At 46.9% G+C, this 25587-nt stretch overlaps 1 protein-coding gene across 11 annotated transcripts in view; it reads left to right on the plus strand.

Annotated features, from left to right (window-relative positions):
• The window catches only part of tnrc18 (trinucleotide repeat containing 18), a 179791-nt gene that overhangs the window by 74961 nt on the left and 79243 nt on the right, over positions 1–25587 (plus strand). For all 11 annotated transcript variants that reach the window (XM_087997943.1, XM_087997941.1, XM_087997949.1 and 8 more), the window contains 5 exons: positions 1868–3658; positions 16786–16876; positions 21938–22143; positions 23943–24089; positions 25371–25549. In XM_087997943.1, coding sequence (XP_087854069.1) covers positions 1868–3658; positions 16786–16876; positions 21938–22143; positions 23943–24089; positions 25371–25549 — 2414 coding nt within the window. The remainder of the gene's footprint in view (positions 1–1867; positions 3659–16785; positions 16877–21937; positions 22144–23942; positions 24090–25370; positions 25550–25587) is intronic.

Raw genomic sequence — 25587 nt, forward strand, 5'->3', positions numbered from 1 at the left:
TCTCAGGATAAAGGACTGCACTAAATCAGAGCCTTCCCAGTAAATCCGACAAGCTGGGAAATGGATACCCAGCTATTTGCATGCCACAGTACTGAAACACAGGAGCTGGGTTTAACAAGAGATCCACATTCAGCCTGAGATAGCTGCATCCCGTATTTTCATTATCCTTTAGCTCGGAGACTGGACTCATTGGGGCTATAAGACTGATCTATGGCCATTGATCAATGCCAAGCCGTGATAAGAAGTGAAATTTGCAAAATGGAATTGCCTCCATCATATTGAGTAGCTCAGCTGAATATGAATAGAATTCCTCCCAATTAGTACAGCCCTGAGCGAATATTCAGTGAGTGAGGTATTTAAATTGCTAGCTGTGGGTGCATGACCCCATTAGGTTGTCTCTGCTCTGGGTTTTTTTTTCTGTATTGGAACTCAACAGTGTTTAAAGAATGAAAATTGATCGATGCTACACTGTGCACACGATCAGGAGTTGATGTTTCATCACTTTGTGGTATTTTGCTCAGAGCCACTATCCCTGTTCTGGACATGTTCCCCTCCCTGGGTGGTCTGGTCGGCTTCGATGGTCAAGTCAGATTGGCATTTAGCCAGCAGGTAGCAGGTAGGAAGTATGAGTTTGGGTTCAGCTACCATCCTGTGGGATGCCAAAAATATCCCTCAGACTGACTGACAACCACCCCAGGCTGGCAGAATGTCAATGAGGCGTTCCGGCTTTTAGCAGCCACGTTGGTTTTGTGGGGAAGCCCAGAGGAGGCCTTTCAGCTGGACGCGTTGCTGAATGGGACTGACCTAAGATGACACAGGGCCCTGGTTTGCACATTCACAGGGATGACTCAGGCAGATGCTGTTGCCACCTATCCCTAGGCCCCTACTGATGATTGCGGTGGCCATGGGAGCAGCAGGAATGGGGTGCAAGTCATTCCCCGCCACCTCAGGGCAGGAGCCTCTACATCTCACCCATGTTACCAGATGCAGCAAGTTTACAAATCCTCTTTTAATGATCTCCACCTGTTGCGGAGTTACCAATAGTGTTCGTTGATGCGCCCACTTGACACCTTCGCCAGGTCCCTGTCACTCCTGCTAAATCGGTACAGTTTTCCGACTCAGGAATTGGACACAGTCACTTCTGCATGACTTTAGTCGCCCTTCCCCCAAAAGCCATACAACATAGAACAGTACAGCACAATACTGGCCCTTCGGTCCACAATGTTGTACTGAGCATTTATCTTAATCTAAAATCAACCTAACCTACACACCCCTCAATTTACTGTTGTCCATGTGCTTGTCCTGCAGTCACTTAAATGTCCCCAATGTCACTGACTGTACTACCACTGCTGGCAGCACATTCCACGCACCCACCACTCTGTGCAAAGAACTGACCTCTGACCTTCCCTAAACCTTCCTCCAATCACCTTAAAATTATGTCCCCTCATGACAGCCATTTCTGCCCTCAGGAAAAATCTCTGGCTGTCTACTCTACCTATGTCTCTCATTACCTTGTACAGCTCTATCAAGTCACCACTCTTCCTTCTTCTCTCTAGTGAGCCTTAGCTCACTCAACCTCTCTTCATAAGACAAGCCCTCCAAACCAGGCAGCATCCTGGGAAATCTCCTCTGCACCCTCTCTAAAACATCTATATCCTTCCTATATCATGACCAACCAGCAAGTTCCGGTAAATCCGCCCCACATTTCCAATTGATGACCATTTAGTCAGAAGTGCAGTGCAAAAGGTCGTACAGCTAAAAGCCCCTGATCTGTCCAGTCTTCCTTGTGCACCTAGAGAAGGCTGAGGAATACTGCTGCCATTTGATGATGTGTTGACATGCGTGTCTCTGTTTGTTTTCATTCCAGAAGGATATTACCTACACAGCCATGCAGGACAATCAGCCCTTCACGGTGCTGCGCACCCGCAAACCGCCATCTCCAGGACGACGTCCAATCATGCGTCGGGCTCAATCCTGCGAGAAAAGGAAATGTGTCATCCGCAGAAAAGTGGGAAAGAGTCGGAGAGGTATCCAGCGAAAGACTCGAAAGAGAAAGTGTACAGGACTGAGACCAACGTAAACATGGCTAAGAAGGAGAAGTCCAGGGAAGAATCCAGGCCTAGGAGTGTGGTGGACCTCACACAAGAAGGCCGGACAGATAACGACAGGAGGATCCACCTTCTTGACAAAGCTGCCAAGACTAGTGAGCATCACTCTACAGTTCTTACCAGTCACTCTCCGAACCGGGGAACTGGGAACGGAGAGCCAAAATCCAAGAACCCTCTGCAGACCCTGTCTCTTAGCAACTGTAACAGTGGCTCCAGTTCCTCACTGAGACTCCCCGGCAGCGAACAGGACAGATGCTCCAAAGACTCTGCTAAGCACGACGAGAACATGCGGCCTCTGCTGCACGCTCACGCAGAACGGACGCGCAAGTGTGACACCGTGGTGACCTCGGTTGGCACTCTGCATGTTTCCTGCGGTTGTCCGTCACCCCACTCCTCTCAAACAGCGCGGATGCCACCTTCCAGCACATTCCCTCCTCTTCCTGTCCATTCCAGCATCTACACCATCTACCCCACTGCCAGGGAGCCAGGAAAGGAACATAAAGTTATTGCACCTACCTTTGTGCCTTCGGTCGGGTTTTACGAGAACAGGAACGGCCCCATTCAGATCGCCTCTCAGGCCAGAGACAATAAGAGTGACAAGTGCAAAGACAAGGATATGAGCAGAGTGGCTGGTGACAGGACAGGCAGTTTGCTGTGCCCCTCGGAGAGGACGCTGGCAGAATCCTCTCGGTTAATGGTGACCCAGGACCTGCCTGTGCACGCAGATACTAAAAGGGTGGATAATGTGAGGGAGGAAGGGTCGGTTATTAGATCCAACTCTCTAGCAATAAAGAGGCCCACAACCTCTGAGCTGTTCCTGAGCAAACCGGGCCTCAGCCCATCTGAAACGAGGGACGTGCATTCGAGCAGCGCCACACTGAAAGACCCGGTGCGATCGAGCTTTGAGGTCGACCACCGAAGTCAGGAGAGGGCCCAGCGATCAGGGGTGAAGGATTCCCCGAAGGTATTCAACGGGGTGGATGTCACAAGGTTGCACTCGGAGCAGTCCCAGCTGAAACGCTCGGGCACCCCGGAGCCAAAGTGGAAGCCGTTCGAGATGGCGACGTATGCCACCAGCCAGATGGCAGCGCTGGCGGCCCAGCACGGTCACAGCAGCAGAGCGGACGAGGATCAGAAGAAGAGCTTCCTGGAGCCGGCGGCCCTGCAGAGGTCAGCGGGGGTGGGTACGCCCAGTGAGGTCTCGGCCATGCAGAGCCTCATCAAGTACAGCGGCAGCTTCGCCAAGGAGGCGGCGGGCAGGTCCGGCAGCGGCAAGAAGAGCCCATTCGGTGGACTCGGCAACGTGAAGACCGACTCTGGGCAACACGGCATGTTGAAGGTGCAGCACCTCCCGCTCCCACAGCTCAGCAAGCAGCTGAAAAAGGATCCAGAGCGGCCGGAGAGCGCCAAATTGACGCAGGGCGAGGTGGAGGTCCGGCACCCACCTGTGGGCATCGCGGTGGCAGTGGCCAGGCAGAAAGACAATAGCAGCAAACCAGGCACTGGTGTGATTGACAGGGATCGCTCACTCTCTATGAACAGCATGAAAGGTAAGATGATGAGCACCCTTCCTTTGATAGTCACTCAGTCAGGCGGCCTGTCTGATCCTGTGCTAATTTGTGGAAGGCCTTAGTGCTTTTGAGCTACAGGGTCACCCCAGTGGTCAGCATAGCTGTGGAGGGGCAGAGCTTCCATATTGAGGAATCCTCTTCATGGGTCTCATTGAGGCCAAATGACTATTTGTGGTCCCAGTTGGACGTGGCCCTTAGGGAATGTGAATTCTTGTGATTGCCTATATCCCTTCCAAGCATTGTGTCCAGGTGGAGAGAAGGAAAGCCTGATCCGTTAGTATATTTGAGATGATCCCCATTCACTGGGCCCCACAGGGACTGGAGGGTGTAGATGGCACTGTGAGTGATATTGTTTATGTTTATAAGGTTCTTCTCCTATTTCGCCATCACGTTTTGATTAATTGTGCCCCCTCTTGTGCACAGTGCTTGCTTTTTGCCTCATGGTAATTGTAGGAGAAATGGAAGTAAATACCACTAGCACTTAACTTTGCCATTTCTTTTTCCTGAAAATCTTTTACATTCAACCACAAACAACTTGGTGTATTAACTTTAACAGAGTGAGGCAATTCAGAACAAACCAAACTTTGACACTGAGCCGCATCAGGAGACATCAGGGCAGATGCTTGAAAGCTTTGCCCAAGGAGTCGAAATTAGGGGGTGACTGAAAGGAGGAAGATGAAATAAAGAGGTGGTGAGGTATGGATAATGTATTAAAGAGGCAAGAGACTTGGAAGCTGCAGCCACCAATGTTGGATAATTAAACGGGAGATATTGAAGAAGCAGCGTTTAGAGGAGGATAGGTGGTTAGGAAAAACCAGGGAACTATGGACTGTTGAGTCTGACATTGATGGTGGGCAAGTTGTTGGAGGGAATCCTGAGGGACAGGATTTACACATATTCGGAAAGGCAAGGACTGATTAGGGATAGACTGATAGGGACATGGCTCTGTGTGTGGGAAATCACAAACTTGATTGAGTTATTTGAAGAAGTAACAAAGAGGATTGATGACGGCAGAGTGGTGAACGTGATCTATATGGACTTCAGGGAGGAGAAAGTGAGGTCTGCAGATGCTGGAGATCAGAGCTGAAAATGTGTTGCTGGAAAAGCGCAGCAGATCAGGCAGCATCCAGGGAACAGGAGAATCGACGTTTCGGGCATAAGCCTTCCTGAAGAAGGGCTTATGCCCGAAACGTCGATTCTCCTGTTCCCTGGATGCTGCCTGACCTGCTGCGCTTTTCCAGCAACACATTTTCAGCTCTATATGGACTTCAGTAAGGTGTTCGATGCTGTTCCTCATGGGAGACTGGTTAGCAAGGTTAGATCTCATGGAATACAGGGAGAACTTGTCATTTGGATACAAAGTTGGCTCGAAGGTAGAAGACAGAGGGTGGCAGTGAAGGGTGGCTTTTGCTGTGCATCTCTATGACTCTATGACTACAGATATCTCAGAGGGTTTTGGGTTTGGATGAGATTCTGGAAATAGGGAGGGGTCAGGGCATGGAGGGATTTGGAAAGAAGTGTGCTCAGTTTTGAAGTTAAGAGATCCATTGGGTCCTAGTCAACCTAAGTCAACCAGCGCAGAGGTGCAGAGGTTTCAGGATGAGTAAAGATGAAGGCAGCAGAGTTTTGAATGACCTGAGGTTGGAGGATGTAAGGGTGTGAAACCAGCCAGGAATGCCTTGGAATAGTCAAGACCAAAGGTAATGAATTCAAGGAAGATGTCAACAGCAGATGAGCTGAGGGAAGAGTGAAGTCGGGCAGTATCACAAAGGCAGAATTAATGATCTTACTGACGGCATGGGATATGTGGACAGAAACCCATCCTAGAGTCAAATATTGACGCCACGATTGTGAACAGACTGGTTGACTTCCAAATGTTGCCAGGGAGAGGGATGGACTCAGTGACAAGGAAACAAAGTTTGTAGCAGGCACCGTAAACAAGGCCTTCATTCTCCCCCAGACTTAATTGGAGGATATTTCATCTTGTCCAGGACTGGACGTCAGAGAAGTAGTTCGAGAATTTTGCAACAGAGGACTCCAAAAGAGATAGTGCTCAGGTTGAGCTGGGTGGCGTCAGCACCTATGTCAATACGAACAGTCTTTCTGGAGCATGGGGCCGGGATGTGGATAGGACCCAGTAAGGGGGTAGATCACTGGGGGACACCAGTGGTAATGGTGCACATGAAGGGAAGCCATTGCAAGTGATTCTGTTGTGAATAGTAGGAATGGGAGCAGGTGAGAGCAGTCGTAACCTGCTTCCCAGTGGAGAGGCCTTCAGAGAAGGCTGGAATCAGTGATCATGGCAAAGGCTGCCGGCAGCTTGAGAAGGATGAGGAAGGAAAGGTTACCTTTGTCATAGTTACATGGGATGCCATTTGTGACTTTGAGAAGAGCCCTGCTGTGACAGGGATGGGGCTAGGCTGGAGAGATCCAAACAGAGTCCTGGGAATGATGGACTTAGATTTAGAATGAAACAAGGGATCTGGAGATGAAAGGAAGGTTGATGTTTTGCATGGGCAATGGGGTCAAAGGTTGCTCTTATCAAAGCGAGAGCTGATGGTGGCATGTTTAAAGGTGAAAGGCACAGCACCTGAAGAAAGGGAGCAGTTTCCAGTTTCGGCTGATGTGGAGCTGGGTGGGCAGTGCCCAGTAGGTTAGTGCGGATCCAGTTAAGGCAGCAACAACTGGGTCTCATGACAGATTGAGTTTGAAGTTGGCATTAGGGGAGGCATGAGGGAGACTATTGAAAAATGTGTGGGAGACAAGGGGAAGGTATGAAGGAGACTAGGGGAAGGTATGAGGGAGACTAAGGGAAGGAATGAGGGAGACCAGGGGAAGGAGGAAGACTAGGGGAAGGTATGAGTTTAGAGGAGGGCTTTAAAGGAAGTAGGGTCTGATTGGTTTGGGGTGATTTGGGGGAGGGGGAAAAGCAGGAAGATCAAGGCAAAGGCCATTGATCAGGTGCTCTTGGTGACTAATAAATTCACAAGCTCCTCATGTGAATTGATGGAAGGGGGAGAGGTTTAAGCAGAGTAATTTTTGCAATCCAGGGTGATCCTGGAATCCTGGAGTGGATGAGGATAGAATCCAGTAGCACATTAAGTGATCCAGTGATGGTGAAACTCAGTGGTCCGCCATTCCCTTTATTGTCAATGACCTTTGAACTTGAGGGAAGGAAGTTGAGTGTCAAACCTGGAGGAGTGAGCAGCGTGAGGAAGAAGGAATGGTTTCTTGGGGACTGGGCCGTGAATTGGAGAGGAGGGTACAGTTGAATCAAGCAGTAGCTGCAGAAATATTGTTGACAAATAAGGGGCCAAATGCTAAGTAGTTGGGATGTTGAAGTGCAGTTGTAAGTGAATTTGAGAAATAGTGTTTTTCAGGGATGGACAAAGGACTGACAGTGGAAAGAATTGTCAGTGGAGGAATAGTGATTGGAACTGGCCTGGTCTGACATTGATACAGAGGGACTGGTAAGACCTTGTGAGACAAGGTTGTGACCTGTGAATATGGGTTGGGGTGTGTATGTGGAAGGACGGATTTAAGGAGGAGAGGAGGGCAGTGAACTCAAGAGGACAGAGAACATGATGAGACGGAGGTTGCAATCACTGGGAGCGATTGAAGGAGGGAAGCAGTGAAGAAATCTCAGTGATAACATTTTTTATTGTACATTGGAGACCGACATAGGCTGACGATTTGAAAGAGAGGTGATGAGGTGGTCAGTGTCACCGTGATGATCTTTGCTGACCAGCGATGGAAAGATGATGCAGTTGGGCGGGTGGTCTCATTAAAGGACGGAGTTGTCGAGACCCCTCAGCCAGGCTTCTGTTCAGGTCTTGATGTTGATTCAGCCTATCCCCAGGGGCAAGCACCTTGCTCGAAAGTGAACAGAGAGAGGAGTGAGAGGAGGCAGAGTCCGCAGGGTCAGCAAAGGTGAGTTGGAGAGGAAGAAGACTGGCACGATTAGCCTGCAGCCAGATGGACAGGTCAATGGGATGAGACAACTGGGATTGCTGCTAGTAATGAACTCACAGCAAGTGCCCCATTGAGCCCTTCGGAGGAGGCTGTGGGCTTACCTAGTGATGTTTAGCCTGGCGTAGCAGCGGAAGAGCAGGATCGAGTCCTGAACGGTTGGAGTCACATGATGGAAAGGTAGAGTAACTGAACCCGAAGAAGTGGAAGGAAGCATTGCAGTAGCCCGGGGGAGATGAAGATTAACATGGAAGTCGATTGGGGTGGGCTCAGATCCCAAACCAGAGAATCCCTACAGTGTGGAAACAGGCCTTTCGGCCCAACAAGTCCACATTGACCTCCGAAGAGTAACCCACCCAGACTCATTCCCCCTACCTTATATTTACCCCAACTAATGCCCTAACCTACACATCCCTGAACACGACAGGCAATTTAGCACAGCCAATCCACCTAAACTGCACATCTTTGGACTGTGGGAGGAAGCCCACGCAGACACAGGGAGAATGTACAAACTCCACACAGACAGTCTCCCAAGGCTGGAATTGAACCTGGGTCCCTGGCACTGTGAGGCAGCAGTGCTAACCACTGAGCCACTGTACCACCCCATGGTAGCCAGAATCCACCCAGGAAGGGAATGGAGGAAAGCTCAAATTACAGGTTCCATAAGATTCTGATACATAAAAACCTCATAGGAAAATGGAAGGGGTTCAGAATCAACCTCAAAGATAATGTGATGAGATAACAAAGATGTCGGTTAGGCGGAGCATCAATAAACAGGCCAGTGAACTACTTGAGGACCAAGTGATATTTTTATATATCACTGAGTGATTTTTTTAACAGGCTGCCACATAAAAGGCTGGTTAACGAAATTCAGGCTGATGGAATTGGAAGATCAGTGTCACCTTGGATAAAACATTGGCAGGAAGCAGCAAGCTGTGGTAAATGGGCGCTTCTCCAACTGGAAGTTGGGAGCACTGGAATCTCCCAGGGATCAGTGCCTTTGTGAATGAAATATGATCCATATATTGGAAGGCAGGGTAAAGTTTCAAAATGTACCAGTGATACCAAACTGTGAAGTTGATATCCAGCAGGGATGGGGGACGTTTGACTATCAGGTTAGGTCGGAGAAACTAGGTATGCTCTTCTTGGAGCAGATGGATGATAATGTGACATTGGAGCTGACAGAATTGGTTACCAATTGGTAACCAAAGTGGACCTCCGTTTTCAGTTTGTAATCGTTCCAGCAGCCCAGCCGAGAGCAGCCGGGTGTGTGATGTGTTTGTGAGCAGGAATGGCATTGTCACCTCAATCTTGCAGAAAATATAAAGTAAGATGTTGAGCTGCAAGATGACGCTGCTTTATGACTGAGAACCGGAGGCAGAAGGAACAGGATTGCATTTAAAATGGTCTACTTATTGAAGCTTGTTTAATAAAATCATAACACTCTGTATAATGGTACATATAAAACTCAAAAAGCCCAAGTACATTGTACTCTGAAATGGCTGCTTGTTCAGTTGTAGTAAAATGTGTTTTTGATGTTTACCTTGAACTCATTAGCCGGCCGGAATGTAGCTTTCCATTTGTGTTGAGCTATAGGAGTCCCCTTTCTCTTTCATTTACGGGCTGAGAGAAAAAGAATAAAACAACACTACGCCATTCAACCCAGTGTGTCTGTGCGCCGGTCACATGACCCGCTCCTGTCTATCATCAACAATATGATGTGTTTTTAATGTACAAATTGATTGGTGACACAGTGGGGGAGAATAAAGGAGAACACTTCCCTCTCTTTTGCGTGTCGTTGTATAAAAATTCTTTAGGCTAGACATCATGTGGTCTGCCGTTGAAATCTTTGTCTGTGAAGTAGTTTCCCTGGCTGTTGCCAAGGCCCAACAGTCCACAGTAGGCAATGGCAACACAGGGAGCTGTTTGTAAAGAATTTCAATGATGAGGATACAGGCAGCTAACATTAAATGTAATTTACTGAGCAGAACTAAAAGCCGCAAACAAGAACTGAATTCTAATCGGCCTTCCAGGCTGTTGCCAAGCGACAAGACAAACCTTAGGAGGAAAAGTATTAATTTTTTTTATCCTGCGCAATGGAGAGCCTGGTAATAATCTTAGCCTGTTAGTGATAAGAGAAGGTTCTGGACTTAGTGAGCTTTAAAGGAAGGTAAAAGCACAGTTTAGATGACAAATCTGCAGTATTGTACGAGTAAAATGCTGATATTAAAGACATGGTTGCCTAGACACAGACCTAAGCCTTTCCACTGACATGGTAGGTACATAGCCTCTACATACTCCCCTTTCCCTATTTTCCTTTAAGACAATACTTCTTTTTATGGATAACAACAGCAGCTTTCACTACGTTATAGAACTATCTCATTCTGTACCCACCTATAAATGGGGAGGGAAGAGGGAAATTAAAATGGGTTATTTTAATAGATGCTACGCTATTAACATTCTTATTATTCCATTTTAAGAAGGTGAAATTGTGAGGCTGATGAATTGGGGCTGCTGTTAGTTGCACAACGTCAGTTAATTCGCCCACAACCACAGAATATTGTTCACTAAATCAAGTTAAATTGAATAAACACATACTTTTGCTGTTGATGTTCTGGAGCTCAGTGACCATTCACTTTGACTGAGTTATGCACAAATTGAACCTTCAAGTGCAGCACTTCGAGGGTTGGTCCTTAGTGTAAAAAGGGGTGCCATTAATTGTATTGGAATGGGGAATGACTAATATCAAGTGAAATGTGATCTACCCTTCCCCGCTCCTGTAGTCACAAAGCAAGGAACAGAAGGTACAATGAGCACACTGTATACAATCATTGAAAATGAGAGGTTGGAAGAGATCAGCTTGGTTGATCATGTTCACGATGGCGAGAGAGAAACATTTCCTGGTCCCTGCAATGTGTGGAATCTCTCAGGAGAGAGGCTAAAAAATGGAGGACCAGTCCTGAGGCCAGTAACATTCTGGTAAATTCCTGTCCGACCTCCTCAGGTAATCAAATGCTAATGCCATTTGGTGTGGATTTGGGCAGTCTTGCAAATGTCTAGGGTTTAATATTTAGGCTACTCCTGGGCTGGGAGGCTGAGGTGGGCAGGCACTAAAAATAACGCAGCTCCACCTGGGCACCAATTCCCTGGCTCCAGCCTGCCCCAGGCCATTTTTGCAAAGGTATGGCCCCCAGCTTTGAGAGCTCACCCACCTCCTTAATTGGCTGCCCTCTAGTCCTGACAGTGGTGGTAGTGGGTGGGGCAGGGGGATGAAAGCAACGAGTTGACCATTTCCCCCATGGTGCAACCCACGTTTCATCCTAATAGTGGGGTTCACAACAAACGCAGGTGAAAATTCTCCTAATTTTCTTTTTCTGTGTTTTCCTATCCATTGCACATGTATAGATAAACACAACTGGTATGGTGCAGAGCTCCACACAGAGGTTTGGCTCAGTTAAATCACACATAGACTATAGAAATCAGCCGTCTTTTTAAAAAAAGCAGCAGAGACTGTAAGGCACCTTAATTATTTTTCAGGCTCTCTGAAACGTTAACGTTGGAGTTTATTTGAACTGCTGTTGTGCTTAAGCAGCAGAAATATTTTTCTTTCACTTGGCTGGTCCCAAGTCTTTATTTTATATGGAATACTTCCATGTCTTTTCTGCACCTTGTGTTACCTCTGACCCACTGAAACGATGCTGCAGTAGCCAAATGATTAACCCTGAAGTAGTTCTCAACATTAATTCCCTCCAAGTGCCAACCTATCCATCAAAACCTAATTTAGCATCGTCAAGAAAGACTCTTCCAGGAGTTGAGTTAATGATTTTAAATATTATGGGGCCAAGCATCAAAGAAATTGTTACTGTAACAGGCAAGTACACTCACCTTTTAACGATACCAACACCTTGCATTTATGCGGCTACTTTAATGCAGTGAATCATTCACGTACAATCAGAGCAGCAGGTTTTAAGGCACCTTTTGAAGAGGAAGAGGAATCTCGCGTCGAATGGAGATTAGCCGGGAATAAGGATGACTAGTGAAGATTAGGAGCGAGTTATTGCAGATGCTGGAATCTGTCCTGCCAGCAACAAAGTTGGAAATCACAGCGGGTCACTCAGCATCTATGGAGAGAGAGAGCAAGCAAGCTAATGTTTCGCGTCTAGGTGACTCTTCATCAGAGTTTCATCTTCATCAGAATCATTTGCCTGCTCTCTCCCTCCACAGATGCTTCCTGACCCGCTGTGATTTTTGGTGTTTTGTTGTGACCATGGGAGGTTGTCCATTGACAATGAAGGAGATTGTGTGCACTGGGCCAGTTCTTTGGCAGCACAGAGGGAGTGAGTAGGGTGAACACAGTAAATCGGAGTCGACATATAACTTGCCAAGCCTGTTCCAACATTCGGTCTTCAGTCTCAACTCCACTTTCTCGCTTGCTTCCTCTATCCCTTGCTTCTCTGAGAGACCAAAAATCTGTCTGACTCATTCTTAAATAGTCAACGGAGGAGTGCTTACAAGCTTCACAGGTGGAGGGTTCCAAAGATTCCCAGCCCTTTGAATAAGACAATTTCCCCTCATCTCCATCCAAAGCGCTTGTCCCCTTATCCTGAAACTGCATCCCTGTGTTTTAAATTTCCTGACCAGCAGAGACAATCTCTCAGTATCTGACAAGCACTTTCAGTAACATGTGCATCTCAATGAGATTGCCTTTCAACCTTAAGGGAATATCGTTTACCCAGTCTCACATCACCAGACAGGGACTCCTGCAGTGAACCTTCACTGTACAGCCCACAATGTGGTAAGACCGAAGCAGTTTGCAGAGATCGGGTACAATCCCTATGGCCATAGAGGGAATGAAACTGAGAACGACTAGGTAAAGAGAAAGCTGTAGGGTTAGCAGGAGATGGTGAGAAATAGGGGTGCTCCAGAATTAGTTAGGAATGATTATTCTCCTGTGCTGTGATATATGATTTTTATATTCAGTGGATGTAATGATCCCGAGGAAGCAGGCAGTCGATTAGACAGAGGAGCAGAGCCAGTGCAGTGGAGAGTTAGCCTCTGAACAGTGGTCTGAAGGAAAAGCTTTTTAATGAATGAATGTAATTTGGGGTGGCATCTTGGTCCATCTGCACAGAGATTATGGACCAAAGGCAGCACTGAGCCAGTCAGAGCAGAAACGCCTTCCGTTCAGCCTATGATCTTGATGGTGAGTGAGCTGAATGGAGACATGGGGTTTGCACTGAACCTACAGTCGGGTCACAATGCAGCCATGGGTGAGGCAGTGAGGGTGGGTCAGGTGTTTCTATCCTGGCTGGAATCAGTGAGGCCTGTCGGTTATCCGACACTGACTGAGGACAGGATGACATTCAGCTCTGTCACTGCCCCCTGAACCCCTCGTTTTCTTTCACCTTGTCAAGGCTAAGAGCTGGTTGGCAGGATAGCAGAGCAGACCCAAGTACTTCCTAATAAGAAGGGAAATGGGGATGTTTTGGTCACTTGAAATAACTTCATCAACAAGGACTGTTTCATGTTTTTTGACTGAAGCAGTAAGGCTGTAGTGGACAGGACAGTCCCGGTATAAGGGGTGGCCATATCAGAATCACTGGGCTCCATCGTACACACGTAGAGCGGCCTGGCATATTTTCAGCACGGCTGTGTAGAATAAATGAGGTGCCCAGCCCACCCCCTTATTTGGAAACCAGCAGCACCCCCGCCTCCCCCACCCCCCAACTAATCAAATTATATTTTTGCCCGTTGCTCTTGAGGGCAGGACTTGCTCTTATTGAGTAGCAATAATCCCAGCCTCAGCCAATGTAACCCTCTGCCAGCCTGCGGGGAGGACATAGCTGACATAGAGAGGTGAGCAGAGCAGCTTATGTAAAAGGTACCCCCACCCCACCGAAAAAAGAGCCTTCTTAACCCACCTTGGATACCCCTGTCTGAGGCTGAATATGCAGCCCCTGGCATCCTGACATAACAACTTGTCTGAATATCTGCAGAGATGGGCAATGGGCCTTTATGAGTCAAATTCAGATTAAATTGAATGCTAAATGATAAAGTACACTTAGGGTGTAGTGAGAAATCTCTCAATGGTTTTGTTAGAAAGCAGACCGATACTGAGTGAGTGCATGAAAATAATGGAAGAAAGATGGTTTTCAAAGGGCAATTACCAGTGGGCATTGAGGTCAAGAGACTCCTGTTGTGTAACTTGCCAAAAGGCTGAAGCACAAGAAAACGTATCGCTCAATAAGGGAGCACCTGAGGAGAGACCTGTAGCCCTCTGTGGAGCTATTCCAGAGGTTTCTCAAGTCTAAGAGTTTGGGAAGAAAATAATCTGCCACAGATTGTTTCCACCAGGCACTGAATGTGTGACACTCGGGCATAAGTGTAAGACAGTAACAAAAGAGACATTGGCGAATTTAAGGGAAACAGGCCTTACACTTGGAATGCTATTGTTCAGGCAGAGTCTGCAAATGCTCCTCAAAGGTATTTTGAGCAAAACTGTTTTTAACCATAGTTTTCAAAAAGGGACTTCACCGAAGCAAGGGGTGTGACTTTTTTCTGTCCCTGAACGTGGTGAGAAGGGCTAAGGTTGGCTGTAGAGGGGTAGTGGTGCCACATCACTTCAGTGATTGAGTTCAGAGACCTCCTCAACCTGCTGCCAATGTAGATCCTAAATTAATGACCAGTTAAAGGCCTCAATCCAAAAATGGCCGCCTCAGACAGTGGGAATCGTGACTTTTCCCAAACCTGAGCATTGTGATAGCCTGCCTGCTGGGTTGGTGAGTCGAAGGAAAGGAGGAAGGGTGGGGTCTCCATTTGCCCCAATATGGGGACACTGAGGGGGTAATGGGGTGGCCACTGAAAGCCACCCCCACTATGGGGGTGGCATGGTGGCTCAGTAGATTAGCACTGCTGCCTCACAGCACCAGGCACATGGATTCAATTCCCGCCTTGAGCGACTGTCTGTGTGGAGCTTGTGCATTCTCCCCGTGTCTACATGGGCTTCCTCCGGGTGCTCCGGTTTCCTCCCACAGTCCAAAGATGTGCAGGTCAGGTGAATTGGTAATGCCACATTGCCCATAGTGTTAGGTGCATTAGTCAGAGGGAAATGGGTTTGGGTGGGTCACTTTTCAGAGTGTTGGTGTGGACTTGTTGGGCCGAATGGCCTGTTTCCACACAGTAGATAATCTAATCTATATTTGCATCGACAACACCCAAGGTGCCCCTCTTCCCAACTCGTGGCCTACCCCACCCAAAACATCCATAGTGGCTCAATAGCGCAGGTCTTCACGGCTCCTCAGAGTGAACCTTCATCGATGCCCTTCAATCTCCCTGGGACTGGCAACCTTGGATTGGCCAGCAGAGCGGAGCTTCAGTGCTGAGACTCCTTATTGGACGAAAATCTTTCAGGACGTTCCTTAAGCATTGAACTGATGCTTGATTGGGTGAACTCTGTTGCTGGTAAAGGTGGTCAGTTAGTCACCTGCCCCTACACAATGCGCAGAGCAGGAAACCATAACTGTAGAATGGTCACAGCACTGAAGAAGACCATTCACTCACTGTTATTGTGCTAACCCTCTGAGGGCTCAGTTCACTGAATGCCATTATCCACATTCTCTCTGTAATCTCTGTAATCCAATTCCTTCTCTAAAGTCTTGATTGAACTTGCTTCCACTGCACTCTCATGCAGTACATTCCAGCTGCCAACCACTGCACACGTGAAAATGCTCCCCTGTGCATTGACGTTGCTTTCTTTTACCAATTGCCTTAAATCTGTGTCCTCTTGTTCTTTATTCTTCCACCCATGGGAACAGTTTCTCCCTATCTACACTGTCCAGACTTCTCATCAGTTGGAAAACTTCTGTCAATCAAATTGTATCATTGTGTGAAGAGAATAAATTTGCAGGACAATGGGGTAAAGGCATGAGGTTGGGCTTAAATCATGATCCATTGAATCCTTGGAAACAGGCCATTTGGCCCTTCAAGTCCACACTGCCTCTCTGAAGAGTGACTCACCCCCTATCCTATCTCTGTAATCCTGCATTTTCCATAGCTAGTCCACCTAACCCACACATCCTTGGATGCTGCAGGCAATTTAGCATGACCAATCGACCTAACCTGCACATCTCTGGACTATGAGAAGAAACTGGAGCACCTGGAGGATACCTACTCAGCCACGGAGAGAATGTGCAAACTCTGCACAGATAATCGCCCGAGGCTGGAATCGAACCCGGGTCCCTGCCACTGTGAGGTAGCAGTTCTAACCACTGAACCACTGTGCTGCCCCAAAACATGCCCTTGTGGTGAATTGGCCTGGTCACAATGGGGGCTGAATGAGCTCTGTTTTGTGCTCTAATCATTCTGTGGTTGTGGGATTTAAAAGGAATCAGTTTGTAGCTTGAGAAAGAAATATTAAAAGGCATGAGAGAGTGAAGAATTGAATGGGACAGTGCAGGTAGCTCACAATGAGCCTGTTACAGGGTTGTAATGTTCCAGGATTCTGCATTGTGGCTTAAGACATTTAACACATTGTGCACATGTTTCACCTCACATTTACTTAATTAACATTGGTTTAATGAGGAATCATCAGAGATTCTTGGATGGGCTTGTTTTTGATGGTGTTCTGGTGTGTTACTGAGACTTAGCAGTAATGTGGCGTTGATCAGTTGGGTAACTGGATCTTCAACTGGAATCTGCTTATTTTCACTGCCATCTTTTATACATGGTGGACTGGGCACACAGTTCAGGACTGGCATTGCCCTTTGACAGGAATTATGTATCAAGAGTGTTCTGTGGTAGCTGTGATTTTGGTTGAACTTTAGAGGCATTTGGATGGGGTATATGAATACGAAGAGTTTGGAGGGATATGGGCCGGGTGCTGGTAGGTGGGACTAGATTGGGTTGGGATATCTGGTCAGCATTGGGTTGGACTGAAGGGTCTGTTTCCATGCTGTACATCTCTATCACTCTATGACTCTAAGAGGTTAGTGTGAGGATAAAATATGCCTATCATCGATTTAATTGGAGGAACGTCTTTTTCAACACTCTTGGAAGATGTTTGAAAACGTCTGTGGCACGTCACTGAGATTATGGCATTCTTTTGAGGTCCAATGTTTGGCGTCTGTTCTTGCTTTCAGGACCTGGGCGCACCGACGAAGAGCGAAGTGATGATCGCCACCGCCATCGCGAGGAGCGTCTCATCGCCCGCGAGCAGGAGAAGCTTCTGAGGTGAGTTGGCCAGAAATATGGCAGGCGTTCCCAGTGCCAGCACTTTCCCTTGAAATGGGGCCCTACATGTTTGAGTACAACATAGACATAACAGAGTCGGGGGGTGGGGGGGAACCAGGCCATTGCCAAATAGAAGATTCACCACAAACGTCTCAAGGGAATAATGTTCCCCATGGATTTGTTGACTCATATTGTGACATGAACAGAGTACAGGTTCTTTTATAGCATGTAGCTCATCTAAAATGTGATACCTCTCCATTACACATATCCCATCTCATTTAGTTGACAATGCCCCTATTATGTAGCCTCCAACTCTGCTCAGTTCTGTGGCATTACTGACAGCCTGAATCAGACGTTCATGGCGAAAAGTCCCTTCATCAAGACTTAGGCACATAATCCAGTAGTAATCTTGTGCTGAGGGAGCCGTGTACTGTTGGGGAAGGTTATTTTTCAGATGAGACATTAAACCCAGGGCTTAATGTCTGCTTGGGTGGTCCTGCTGAGCAGCAGAAGGTGCCCTGGCCAAGGTTCATTCTCGACCAGCATCACCAAATCATTTATCTTCCTTTCCCTTGTGGGATCTTTCTGTCCAGAAGATTGAGTTTGCTTTAGAAAAGTCTCATTGATTGGGAAGCACCGTGTTTAAACGCTGTATTAGTGTGAGCACTGTCTCTCGTTCATCTCCAGTCAATGTCATGGAGTATCAGCTCATCACACTTTATATAAAAGGAAGTGACTTCGGAAAAGTAAATGTCACAAATTGGTTGAGTTGATGTAATGTCTTGTAGGGATTATAAAGTGACCAGCACAATAATGACCTCAGTCTAAAGTAACAAGTTCTTTTTTTCCTTTTAAGTAACAATCAGGCCCTTTCACTGCCTTGGAAAAGTGTTGTGCTAAACGAAAAGTGCTCTCATTAATTCTGTTACCCGAAGTTCTACAAGTGTTATTATGTTTAAATGATCCAAGACAAACAGTTTGAAAAAGCAACGATATGTACACTGGAGGGATTATTCTTATTACACTTCCCACTGGCTCCCTGGAGGGAATGTTTCCCCTTGGTTATTTTTCTGCCTGTTGTCCATCCTGCATGAGTCTGCTCCTTTAAAGACTCCAGGGACAGGGACGAGACACAACAATGTCTTGCTCTGCACCAGCCGCAGTCCATGAGACAGGCTGGGGTTGAGCAGAATGGCAAGGATACAGCTGCACTATCTGAAGCTGGCACAGGTTCAAGATGGCAGAGCTGCTGCAGGAACACAAAGGGCCCCTTTATCGGATTTTCTTTATTTAATCCTGACTTAGCGTAGTTGTTATTTCTTCTCCCCCGGTCTGTCAGCTGAATTACAGTTTGGAACTTATGTTTTTAGATATCCTTTTACATTAACTTCCCCTTTTAAGTTGCCTTTATTAAAATCATTGTATGATATGGTATGAAAAGTTGCAGAATCCTCTAGTATTTTCCAATATAAAAAGGGTAGGGCTTGCTTATAAGTATAGCCAGATCAATAGTCTGGTGCTGAATTGCTCACTTCTATTGCTGCCCTTCTGTTCCAATTATTCCTTTCCAGTTTAATATTTAAGCGTATGAGGCATTTATATAGCATCTTTCCGAACCTTAGGGCATTCCAATGAAGTAACATTTGAAGTGCAGCGATTGGTGTAACAAAGGAAGAATGACAGCCAATTTGCTCCCAACAGGCTCTCACCAACAGTGATCAGGTGTGATAGTAATCAGGTATTCCTGTGCTCCTGATGTTGGTTGAGGAGTAGATTTGGATTGGTGAACACAGTTCTTCCTTGAATCCTTGAGATCTTTCTGAGGGGGCAGAGAAAATGTCAGTTTCAATGCCTCACTTTCAAGACAGGCAGAGTAGCACTCCGTCAGTACTGCACTGGAATGTCAGCGTGGATTTTGTACACAAGTTACTGGAGTGGGACTTGAACCCAAATCTTTCTCAATCAGAGGTGAGACTACTGTCCAAACTTGGGCCAAACCTGGCACTTTAAACGGGCAAATCTGCATATTATGAATGTTTTTGAATTGGTCACGTGTTGTCACCCAGTCTTGGGTCATGGCACGGTTGGCTGGAGCCCGCTTGGGAATGGGCACTTGATGGTGATCTCCTGCTGTCAGTGAATTCATGACGTTGCACACCAGGGCAATCACAACTGGGCACCATGCATTGTGGAAGCCTTGTCAGAACAGGCGTGTTGGATTACGTTATCTGCTGCAGCCCAGCAGCTGGAGAGTATGAATAGGATGAATGAGGAATGCTGATAGGATACAGATTATCTCTCTCTCTGTGACATTGAACAATGGCGAGCATTCAAAAAAGTTTTGAACATTGAATCCACTCCACAGTGACCATTAATCTGTCAGCAACTTCCCACCCTGTGCAATTATTGGAATTGTTTATTTGGAAGTTTTCGAACCAAAGACTGATGAATGTTAATATTAAATATGAGCAGCAATTGCGTTCCATGGCATTGAGTACACAAGTGAAAATTGCTTCTATATTTTGGAAATTTTGCCAACTCCTTTTGAAGTGACAAATTGTAGGGACACTGCTTTGCGATGCTAGTGAAAGCTCTCCTACCACATGAGTTTGTTGGGAGATTGTGTACAACTGCAGGCAGTGCCACTTCAGGATTTGGCTCAAGTGGAAATCACTATCCCTTGCAATAGAGAAGGCAGCTCCCTAATAGTGTCTGAGTCTGTGTGTACATGCATATGTGCATGTGTGTTTGTGTGCATGCATCTGTGCATGTCTGTGTGTGCATGCGTCTGTGCATGTGTGTGTGCGCTTCTGTCTCTGACTGTGCCTTTCTGTTTGCATGTCTGTACATGTGCATGGGTCTCCACACACATATCTGTGTGCATTTCATTGAATGTGTGTTTGTGTCCTGTGCATGTGTGTGTGTGTGTGCATCTCTGCATGTGTGTGTGTGTGTGTCTCTGCGTGTGTATGTGTGCATCTCTGCATGTGTGTGGGTGTGTATGGGTGTGTCTCTGCATGTGTGTGGGTGTATGGTGTGTGCATGTTTCTGTGTGTGTGAGATGTGTATGTGTGTGTCTCTGCGTGTGTGTGTGTCTGTGCGTGTGTGTGGTATGTGTGTGGTTGTGTGTGTGTGTGTGTGTCTGCGCGCGTGTGGTTGTGGGTGTGTTGTGTGTCTCTGCATGTGTGTTTGTGTTTGCACATCTACCAGAGCAACAAAGCTCTCAAGAAACGTGTTCCCAATTGCAATCAGCAAGCTCAGGCATCAGGTACACCAATGGAGGACTGCTTGGGGTGGAAGTAGGGGTGTGGCTGTGGAACCTACCTGAACAATTACACCTCTAACTTCCCTGTGCAATTTAAGAGTCTTTCTGTTCCTCCCTATGTGACTTCAGTGTATCTCTGTTTCCGATATTTAGCTTCTGCTTGCTGCCTCTCCCCAGCATGCATCTGGGTAGCTTAAAGTCAAGGGGGATAGAGACGCTGCCAGCACTGGCAACTGGCTGTGCTCCATTCTGCTGGTTAATTGATAACATTCCAAACTTGACCTTGTAGCTGATGGAAACTGAATCCTGCAGCTCTGGTTCACTCTGTTCTGCCTGTTCCATCTTATGGAAAAAAAAAGCTTTTAGCTTTCACTTAGAAACACAGAACAATGGCAGTGGGCATGTCGGGGGATTTGCCTTTAGAGAGGAAAGAATTTTTTTTTTGAAAAGAAGATATCTTTTTATGGCCTTCTTTTCATTTGTCTGTGTTGAAAGGTTTCTGAAACAACTAACTAAAGACCCTGGTATTGGCTGATCTCCTGTGAAGTTATTTGTTTGCCTTTTGTTAGTGTGTAGCCCAGAGTGTGTATGTGCAGGGAGACAGGGCCTATTCACTGCTTTCCACTGAGGTGCAGGACTGTTACACTGTTAAGTGATTTATGCTTTTCTGCTTCCACAGATAAGTTGCAGATGAAAGCTAAAGGTGTTTGTTCTACAAAGTGCTTTCAAATTCCACTCTCCCAGCTCCCTTACAATACTTTAGAAAATACAAACTTCGATGCATGTACTGAAAAGATAACATGGCAAGGCCTGTGAACCTGAGTGTTTCCATTTTAAACCAGACAAGTGTGCAAGTTGCCATAAAGGTCAGGACATTTTAGAAATCTGTCCCTCGGCATCCTGTTTACTCCCCCGCTATTTCTTGTACTGAACAGCGAAGGCACTGGGGTGTATTTGGTTATGAGAGCTTCCCGGTCATGCCTTGCTGCCTCCAAATGCAGTCTTTGCGTTTTTAGTCTTCATTTCAAATGAGGCAAGTGGACACACAGTGGGGAAGCAAGGTGCCTCACCCCTCCTTGAGCTGCCAATGGTTTTCTTTAAAGAGCCTCAGAAAGATAAAGAAAATCAGAAGGTCTTACCTTTCCATTCCAATCCATGTGTTGCAGTATACAGTGCTTCAGGTTCTTTGCCTATCTCCCTTCCTCTCCTCCCAGACCACTGAGAAAATATTCTCCTTGAGATATGACTCAATTATAGCTTTTATTCTGGTTGTGCTTGAATGAAAGGTATTCAAATTCCTCTAATATATACCAGAGCAACAAGTCAATGTTGCACTAATATCTGACATGCCCTGCAGTCAGCTTTGCAATAGCCATGACAGGTTCACAGATCTCCTGGATGACATTAATGTCCATAAGCAGCTCCCTCTGCTTTCTTTCCCCTTGGCTACAGAAAACCACCTCAGCAGTAAAACGTATATGCATTTTCCAAATGAAAGCGCAAGGATTATAAGCAGAATACGTCACGATTGTTTTGCGACGGATGGATTTCACTAAATTTCCTCTGGGATTTTTGATCATAACTCATTCATCGCCTTGTCAGCTGTAAATTTATGCTATCAGCCTCTCTCGGTAATTAAAGCCACGATACAAAGCATTGCCATTTTACAACCTCTGTGCATCATGTTTTTGCGGGGACTTTTACACGTACGTAGGTGTTCTAACAGAATGCAGCAGCTTATTTCTTTGAGTCAACCTGTTTAATCCTAAATTGGCTATTTTCTTCTCCAAACGCAGAGAGAGTAAGGAGTTGGCGGATTTTGCCCGGTTACATCCTCCAGGCTGCAGCGCTGGTAGTCTGAACTCGAACCTGATGGTTATGGGAGGGCCGGCTCTGGCTGGAGCTGGTCGCTGGTCTACTGACCCCACCTCACACTTAGCATCTCATCCGTGGCTTCCTCGGACTGGGAGTCCCTCCATGTGGCTGACAGGTCATCCGTACGGTCAGTACAGCTGTGGAAATGGAAATGTCTCATGAATTTTGTTGCTGGTTGAGAAATTGGAATAGGACTTAACCTAGAATATGCAGCACAGGAACAGGCCATTCAGCCCAACTGGTCCATGTGTCAGCACTTACACTCTGCAAGGTTCATTATCTAACCCTATCCACAACACTTTCAGTCCTTCGTTTGCTTCTCGTTGCAGGTGTCTCTGACAGGTGCCTCAGATTGTCCAATGTTCACTTTCCCATCACTCCCTGGGTAAAGATGTTCCTCCTCCATTTGTTAGAAGATATATTTGTGATGATCAGATATTCATGACCCCCTCATTGTCGGTCACCCACAAGCAGAAACACCTTCTCAATGCCTATTCCCTTGAAGCCATTCGTAATGTGAAATGCTGCTTTGTAGACGAGAGGGTTCCAGTCTGTTCTGTCATTAGTCACTCTGTGTGAACAGTGAACAGTGAACAGTGTGAAATGGCGGACAGCAAATGGCGGACAGCAAGTTGGAAGCTCCATATCCCATCTTTCTTTTCAGTGGAAATGATCTGGCTAGAATCACCCATTTTATGTTATCCTTACAAAGTTAAGATTGACCTCCAAATATTGTATCCACGATCAGTAACTTGCTGCGAATGTGCAGGTTGGAAGCGGCACTTGAATAAGAAAAAAGCGTATAGTAGAACAATCGCACAAGCATACACACCGACCACCCCCCTCCCAAACATTCCAACCAACCTGTTCAGAGAAGCCACTACACAATTCTGAGCAGGTAGGATTTGAACCTGAGCCTCCTGGCTCAGAGGCAGGGACACTACCACTGCTGCACAAGAGTCCCATATATATGTACAGACCTAAAACGACTGAAACTCATAAACTCTCCAGATGTTGCCAGTGAGACATCAAGCAGAAGCTTTAACTCTCAGTCACTATGGTGATGCTTCTTGACTTCCCTCACTCACTCACATGTGGTTGATTCATGGTCTGGGCCCTGCTGGAGCTAATAGCCTAGACCCTTGGAGCCTGAGTAGCTCAGTCAGTAGTAATTCAGACTTCTAAGCTGAGGGTCCAGGGTTCAAGTCCCATGGCTATGTGCTGTTTTGGGCTCAGTTTGCTGAAAATGACAATTATCTGATGCGATAATGTCCTTACCTCTGAGCCACGAGGTCTAGATTCACGTCCATCCTGCTCCAAAGGTGTTTACTAACATTTCCAAGTTGGTTGATTAGGAAATATCCATCCGGCTGGATCTGATGGTTAAAGCTGGAATGTTCACCCACATAAAGCTGTCCCAGGTAAAACCACAGACCAGTAAAGGTAACTAGGGATGGATTAGAGATACTGGCTCAGCCACATGCCCACATTGACAGCCGCATCCCATGAATGAAGGAATTAAAACTTACCACACCTGAGCTGTTCGGTCTAATGGCCGTAAAAACATCACCTTTCATAGGGGGATAATTTTCCACTGACAGTTGAACTGAACTTGCTGATGTTCATTGGTAAGAGTAGCTGTGTACAACTCCAATGCGCATATGTGACACCCTCCCCAGCCAATCCTACCCTCCCCAGCCAATCCTACCCTCCCCAGCCAATCCTATCTCACACTGATTCCTGGCCTCATTCCTGTTGAGTCTGTTTTCAGCTCAGTGAACCGGAGCGTTGTCTTTCTCACTGTTATTCCATTTGATTGCACTTTAATAAGCATTACTTCATCATTAGTGACACTTTAGTAAATGGAATGAGATACGAATATTTCAGACCGTCTTCACGGCCGTGCTGTTCTTTTGCTTCCTGCAGGTCTGACTCATCCATCTTTACACCAAGGAATGCCTCCTGGCTTTCACCCCAGTATTCCCGGCTCAATCCCCTCAACGTACCAGTTTGCAAGAGACCCGCAGTCTGGCCAGCTGGTGGTGATCCCGACAGAACATTTACCACACTTTGGTATGTGAGAAGGGAAAGGGCCAGACAGTGTGTGTATATCAACCTACAATGCTCTAGCTCCCTGTTGTTGGGCAATGTCAGAAATGATCTGAAGTGATGGCTGATTGATGCAGTAACTGTTGATATTGGCCAGTTCAGACAGTGACGACTTACTGCAGGACTCAGATGGGTATGCAGCATCTGAAAAGGGCAGCTTGGGTATGAAGGTACAAATCTAGATCTAAGCAGGAAGCAGACGGCCTTGCTGCAGTTGCTAGGGAAGCACTGAGTATTGGAATGTAACTGTTGGACTGTGTTATCTGAAGGCCAGGGTTAAGGACACACATTAGCTCAGTGTCCACTGCTGTTGGGTTGGAGAGAGCCGAGCAGTGAGAGTGCTATTCAGTGGAGGATGGTGATGATGAATCCACATGGCAATCCCTGTGCCTATGTAAGAGCTTCAAGTGATCTGTCAACATTGTGGGGGTGGGGGCTTTGTCTATCTCCGTTATCGATAGGCCAACTAGCCACTATCCAGCTTGGGAGGGGAGTGGGGACTGACTGTTAGAATGGTATCTTTGGGATTGAGTCGGTTCTAAAACATAACAAAGAACTGCAAATGCTGGAAATTTGAGACAATAATATAAAATTGCTGGAGAAACTCAGCAGGTCTGGCAGCACCTGTGGAGAGAAAGCAGGGTTAACGGTTCGAGTCGGGTGACCCTTCTTCAGAACTGTGTTCAGCATTGTGAGGAAGGGGACTCTGGGAATGTTGTCTCTGCTTTTTCCCCATCAGATCCTGCAAGACCTGCCAAGTTTCTCCCGAGGTTTCTGATTTTGGTTTGAAATGGCGTGGCTGGGTTTGGAGATACAGAACAAAAGCGAACTCTCTGCCGCAAACAGAAAAATCCTGCAGCTGGCCAGGTCGGTCGGAATCCCAGAGAGACCACAGCTTGGCTCAGCATTGAGACCTGGAGCGTTCTGATGTGCCTGTGGGATCAGGGCTTTTCCCACAGGGCTCTGTAGGCACTGTGTTCTGAACTAGAAAACGTATCAGTGAGATGTTGGGCTGATGTCTGGTCCTGAGTCTGGGAGCAGATTTTCAGAGTACTCCAGCACTCTGCTGACTGTTCGAGTATTTAATTGCTCCCCTCCGCTGTATGCCTTTGAGAATATAAACTGTGTGTGTTCCCCCCCCCCAATAACATGACTATCTTTCATTGAAGAAGCTGTCTCTGTGTACAGAGTGTGTACAGTGTTTAGTTCTGCTGCTGATGGTGATGGCTGTGTGTATTTCTGCAGCAGAGTTAATGGAGCGGCCGCTGTGGCCTTCGATGTACCCGCCGACAGGGAGCTCCCTGCAACACGCTCACCAACTCCAGTTACTGTCCCAGCAGCAACTCCTGCGGCAGCATGAGCTCTACATGCTGCAGCAACAGGCAGCCCACGCCATGGAGATCCAACGCAATGCACAGCTCGTGGTGAGTTCACTCAGTAACCTCGAACCCCTCCACTTCCT

The sequence above is a fragment of the Chiloscyllium plagiosum genome, unplaced genomic scaffold (assembly GCF_037043375.1).
Source record: "Chiloscyllium plagiosum isolate Xiang-an unplaced genomic scaffold, Cpla_swu_hap1 HiC_scaffold_20, whole genome shotgun sequence".
NCBI lineage: Eukaryota > Metazoa > Chordata > Chondrichthyes > Orectolobiformes > Hemiscylliidae > Chiloscyllium > Chiloscyllium plagiosum.